Here is a 6,226-nt window from a genome sequence, read left to right on the forward strand (position 1 = left end):
TAAAAAAAGATACTGTGTTAAAAAATAGGGTAAATCACCTTTTAATAAGTTATTAAATATGCCAAAACATTGAAACTGAAGCAATTGCTTTTATTGATAAGCATCTTTGGACCTACAGTAAGGCTTTCAGATATTAAAAATTAATACCTTTTCTAATATCAGTGTGCTTAAAAGTGATATTGATTTTGGTGTTCTTGTGCTTTTGTCTCCCACAGCAATGTGCTGGCTCTATCTGTGAGAAGCATGGCTTGGAGGAATGTACATGTGCTAGTTCAGATGGCAAGGATGACAGAGAACTGTGTCACGTCTGCTGCATGAGGAAAAGTAAGATTTGTCTGAACTGTAAACTCAAATAATGCACTGGGTGTCTGAGGAAGCTTCTCGTGGATTGAGTTTTTGTTAACTTGAGAGCACACTGATCTCGTTCATGCTTGGTTTTAGATAGAAATTGCATTTTATTTGGTAGGAAATAAACAATATATTTTGCATTTTTACAGATAAATAGAAAAGCATTTTGAACAAATGTCTTAACACAATAATGGTTTGATTAATTTGTATTCACTTTTCAGTGGACCCAGCTACGTGTGCAAGCACAGGCTCCAGCCAGTGGGAGAATTACTTTCATCTTGAAACTATTACTTTGCAACCTGGATCTCCCTGTAATGATTTCAAAGGCTACTGTGATGTGTTTATGAGGTGTCGACTGGTAGATGCTGATGGCCCTCTAGCTAGATTAAAGAAAGCAATTTTTAATCCAGAACTATATGAAAATATTGCAGAGTGGATTGTGGTAAGTATATTTTTTCTTTTTTATATTACAAGTCTAATGCAAAATGTTCTTGTTAATCAAGAATCACAGCTGATAAGTGTTGCTGTATATACACAGTGCTTCAGCATTCTTCAAAGTATAATTAGTCCTTGTTTGACTACTTTTTCTGTAAGCACCCTCAGTGCAGCAAATAATTTTGACAGATTGAAGGAAATGGAAACAAACAAATAATCAAGTAAATATTTTGTGTTAATACCTCTATTCATTCCAGTGTCTGTTTTGGTGTGTTAATGTTCACATTTTTAATTTACCGGTTTTTCTTGTTTTAACAATATTTGAAAGCTCTGATTTCTTTTAAGTAACTAATTATTTTGATCTTTAGCATTCATTATTTTCATTGTGCTGGATGACACTATCCTAATAATAAGCTGGAAGGAAAGCTACAATGAGACACCACTGTAGAGCTGCATAGTCGATTTTGTGCAAGCTGTTGGTTGTTTTAGGCTTATATGGCTGTTGTAGTGTATCTTCTGTGAAATACTCTTCTGATAGTAGAATGGATCTGAAGCATTTGGGCTTTTCTGTGAGAACTCTGGGGACATATTTCTTTCAAGTGTTGTGGTCACATGTTCTCGGTGATGTTTCAGAAATGCTCTTTGATGATTTTTAGAACACAGAGGAAAGCCATACACAACGTCTTCTGCCTCTTGTGCATGTGTGCCAGCCCACAAAGTCTTTTCTTTTTGTTGTTTTTTTTAGGCTTATTGGTGGGCAGTGTTGCTTATGGGAATTGCATTGATCATGTTAATGGCTGGTTTCATTAAGATATGCAGTGTTCATACTCCGAGCAGTAATCCAAAGTTGCCTCCTCATAAACCACTTCCAGGTGAGTATACCAGATAATTAAATTTATAGAGAAGTGTTTTATCCTCAGCTATTTTGTTCTAAAGGGAAATTGTAGGTGTCCCAACCTACAGTTCTTAGTCTGGAGCTGTGAAACTACAAATGGAATTGATGCCAGTGAAACAATTCATAAAAATCTAATTCTTGCCTCATTTTCCTATAACGTAATATGCATATCAAAAGAAAGCTTTGAAGACTTTTTCTGAGTCAGAGTTCCCTTCATTTCCTATTCCATGCTACATTCTGTAAGAATTGGCCTGTTTAAGGAACTACTGTTGAGACACTGAAATGTATTCTGTAAGTACTCCTTGCAGTTAATCATCTGGTTAAAACTTTGCAGCTCTGAATCCGAAGCCTTCCGGAAAAAAATAGCTATGTCTGATTTGCATGGCCTGGACAACTCCTCTGGAAAATAACTTTGTTTTGTTTTTTTTTTTTTTTTTAAAACTAATTTTTAATAATGGGTGCCTTTCTTTGCAACAGGCACTTTAAAAAGGAGGAGACCACCCCAAACCACTCAGCCCCCGCAGCGGCAAAGGCCCCGAGAGAGTTATCAGATGGGACATATGAGACGTTGACTGCAGCTTTTTGCCTTGGATCTTCCTAGTGCCTACAATGGGAAAACTCGCTCCAAAGAAAACCTAATAAGTCATTGTCCCCAGTCTTAACTCTCAAAAATCGAAGAGGAAAAAAAAAAAAAAAAGCATGATATGCCCTCAAAACAAGTGGAAGTGGTTGTTAATTTTTAATGAGCGAATCTTCCAGCTCACAAAGAAGAAAAGTGGGGTTTTTTTCTTGCGTATTTTTGGTTTAGTGGCACAAAGGCCTAGCATATCATGATTCTTTCCCCCTTCTGTGCTCTTCAGTGCTGCATTTTTTCTTCACTTGCAGGCAAATATGGCTGTAGTAAAACTTTTACTCAAGAATTGAGGAAAATATCTATTTTTCAACTGCCAGACAAGGCTAGGAAGCTAGACCACCTCAGCATTGGAGACATTACTTGTCAATGTATATACATTGTTATATGCAGACATGTATTTCTAACGTACACCCGTACTTGTGTGCAATTGTAAACAAGAGAATTGCAATATGGATGTTTCTTTGTATTATAAAACTTTTCCGCTATTAATGAAGAAATTACTGTTTAATTGACATACTCAGGATAACAGAGGATGATGGTGTGTAGTGGTCAAGGATCCTGTGATGCTTTACACAGCAGTTTTGAATCCAATCACACTTTTTTTTTATCATTATCAAAGTTGTTTCAAGCTCATTTCGTCTTTATCCAACAGCTGCTAAGACACAGCAAACAAGATTGGATGGTCTTGTAGAGATATAACAGGTGTTCTGCAACCTTTGCAAGTGTCAGAATGTTTCAAAAATGTTATATGTAAGTGTCTTTCGTGTAGCTCAGCATAAATATTTTTAATTTGTCTGATTATTCAGTTAAATAATGAATAGTTAGATGAAATATTTCCATGCTTTATTAGAAAATTCTGCCTGTTATTCAACTTGTTTTAAAAATTGCAACCAGTTTATTTGGGCTGTTCAGATATTCTTACAGTATGGTAATTATGTTCTAAGGGATGTGGAAAGAAAGAAAAGCTGTATTTTTTTTTTATTTTCTTTTTTAATTTATCAGGTATTTGGATAACTTTTCAGCATGATACTGTTGATTCATAACCACTAAAATAGAGTGATTTGCCTGGCTACTGTGGCAGAGTTAAAATTGTAGTTAGGACTACCAATTTTCCCACATTTTATACCAGTTGTGAAGTTCAACAGCACAATGTCCCATTCCAGAGTTTTTCTTACGAATGTAAATAATTGGCATTTTTGAAGATGAAACAAAAGATGTCTTAAGGTGCTTACTGCTATGCAGGAGATGAAAGGGGGCATTACAAAACGTTTAAGCTTGTGATGTATTTATTGCTTGTTTTCCAAAAGCACCAAGCTAATTAGAGATGCAAATGGCTATAATTTTCCTGGCTTTGCTTAGGAGAAAATTTACTAAGGGTTGGACAGGCTTCCTTTGGTTTTTGTTTTTTTTTTTGTTTTATTTTGGGTTTTTTTGTTTTGTTTTTTAAGAGTATAAGGTTTACACAATCATTCTCATAATGTGACGCAAGCCAGCAAGGCCAAAAATGTTACAGAATATAATGGAATCTCTTCCTTGTAAACTTGTACAGTATGTGGTAACTTTTTCAAAATACAGCTTTTTGTACATGGTTTAGAGACAAATTTTGTACATGAAACCCCAAGTCCAATAGACTATATAAATAATTCTAAATGATCTTAACTAGTTAGAAGTGTATGTAGTTGCTTTTAAGTCATTTTAAATACATTTGTTTTAAGACTGTGCAAAGATTGGAAGTGGGTTTGCATTTCTAAAATGGTGACTTTTATTCAGCAAGAGTTCTTAGTAACTTCTTGAGTGTGGTAGACTTTGGAACATGTAAATTTTTTGCCTGTAATGTTATCCTGTGGTAGGATTTTGGCAGACAAATGCTGCCCTATTTTATTTTGAGTCTAAGTTAAATGTTTTCTGAAAACAGAAATGTGCACTGAACTCTCCACTGCAAGTCAAGATGTGGTAAAACTGAAAGCAAGTTCAAGACAATGAAAAGGAAATACTACTGTCAATTCATGTCCACTGTGTTTTATACAGTATCTTTTTTTGTTCACTTTGGAAATTTTTACTAAAAAATGCAAAAAATAAAGTATTGTGCAAAGATATGTAAGGTTTTTTGAAACTTGAAATGCATTAATAAATAGACTTGATGAAATCATCTTCTGAAGATCCATTTACTTGTTGAGCCCTGAAAGCAAAAGGGATACACAGATTCTGCTTCTACTTTATTTTTGGCTTTTGCTGGAAAGGGGCTGTCATGCCAAAAAGCACTTGTACTATCTCTGCTCTGTCAAAGTGCCCCTCTCAATTTTAGCACATGTAACTGCATGATAAGAGTAGATGTGTTTGTGTTAACCTGTTTAAGGAAAAACCCTAAAATTGACTTTAAATTACTTAAATGATCACAGGCATAAAACTTTCTCTGTTCTTACCTTCCAAATGAAAATTAATTGCTGGTGGGGTATTGAAGCCTGACGGCACAGCTCCTGAATGATACCTTTGGAAATAAATCTATATTTGGAGAGGAATGTTGGAATTCCCATGCAGTGCTCTGAATGTACAACCGATGGATAAGACTCACAGAAGGAGCAAATTTGCTTTTGCAAGGTGTTTTAAAACTGCTAAGCTGGGTCTCTGTGCTTTTGTGTGTGTTGCTTGGTTGATTTAAGTGATAAGACTGCTTTGAACAGCCAGGTCCTGCCAGTGAGGCTTTCATTCTTTGGGCTGTTTGTTGAGAGTGGCCTGCTAAGACATCTGTTTCCCTGACTGAGCAGTGCACACTTTGATGTTATCAAAGCATATTCAGAGTTCCTTCCTCACAGTGCTTCCCTACCACCACCCCATGTGACTGGTTTTTTTTTTTTATAAAAGTGCTTCTCTTGTAGCTAAATAGCACTGTCTGTGCAAAAGGCATTAAAAGGAAATCACTTAAAAACAGAGCCCTTCTGCAAATCCGTATCATAGGTGCTTACTAGATTTGATGGTGGTTGTGTTTAAATCTCCCTAGGAGTGGAAACCAGAAAGGTGGAAATAATGCCTAAGCATCTAAAATACAAATTTCACATGTATTTTAAATATATTTTAAAATATAAGTGAAACAAATTAATACATAACCAGCTGTAATTTTTCTAATAATCCTTAGTTGTACCTATTAATTTATTCATCCTGCATTTCTTAATGTTTTAGTCATTAAATGTATACATTCACCTCTGGTGTGGAAGCATATACAGCATAGTGAGAATCATGTGAATGTGAGAAGAGCATCAAATTCCTCCTAAACTGTGAAACTTGATTTATACCATACAGACTGTAAGTCACTGATATAGTTTGCCTTTCAATTAACGTTCCAATATTTCTTTTAGGAAGAACACAAAAGAGAAGAGGTTTTTACTTCTGAATATTGGAGGTTCATTATCACAGAGAGGTGATTAAAAGGCCAGCAGTCATTCTGTCATTCTGAGCTGCAGGAGGAGGCACCTGGTGGCTTCCATGGTCTCCAGTCAGTTGTTTGGAGTGAGACAGGGATGATTCCAATGAGCACAAAGTAAGGCACTTGAAATTCTAGGTATGATTTCAGTGTTGCATTCAGGCGTTGTGTGAAACTGAGTATGTCACAAATTGTGCTTTATTTTATTTTTAGATCACAAATTAGTGTAATGACTAATTTGTCATTACAAATGGACGGAGTTTTTAATTGGGACAGTTGTTTGTGAAAAAAGGCTTCAGAATAAGTGTCTTCTTAAATGCAAGAGTTCAAATATTGAATGTTATTTTAATTTTCCTACTTGGCTTTTTAAAGGTTTTCAAATTATCTTATCTGAGGATATACCAGCTTGTCTCAGTTGAACTGGAGGATGGTTTTTCCCAAAAAACCTGCAGTATCCCTGTTACTTGAGTTTCAGCACACTATAGACAACCTGACC

General features: G+C 35.4%; 1 protein-coding gene across 2 annotated transcripts in view; it reads left to right on the forward strand.

The window, feature by feature from the left end:
- The window catches only part of ADAM10 (ADAM metallopeptidase domain 10), a 44,671-nt gene extending 40,210 nt beyond the window's left edge, over positions 1-4,461 (forward strand). For both annotated transcript variants that reach the window (XM_017827480.1, XM_017827479.1), the window contains 4 exons: positions 216-324; positions 570-790; positions 1,529-1,655; positions 2,156-4,461. In XM_017827480.1, the coding sequence (XP_017682969.1) occupies positions 216-324; positions 570-790; positions 1,529-1,655; positions 2,156-2,250 (552 nt within the window). In that variant the 3' untranslated portion in view covers positions 2,251-4,461. The remainder of the gene's footprint in view (positions 1-215; positions 325-569; positions 791-1,528; positions 1,656-2,155) is intronic.
- Positions 4,462-6,226: the final 1,765 nt, after the last annotated feature.

The sequence above is a fragment of the Lepidothrix coronata genome, unplaced genomic scaffold, assembly GCF_001604755.1.
Source record: "Lepidothrix coronata isolate B3197 unplaced genomic scaffold, Lepidothrix_coronata-1.0 Scaffold140, whole genome shotgun sequence".
Classification (NCBI taxonomy): domain Eukaryota; kingdom Metazoa; phylum Chordata; class Aves; order Passeriformes; family Pipridae; genus Lepidothrix; species Lepidothrix coronata.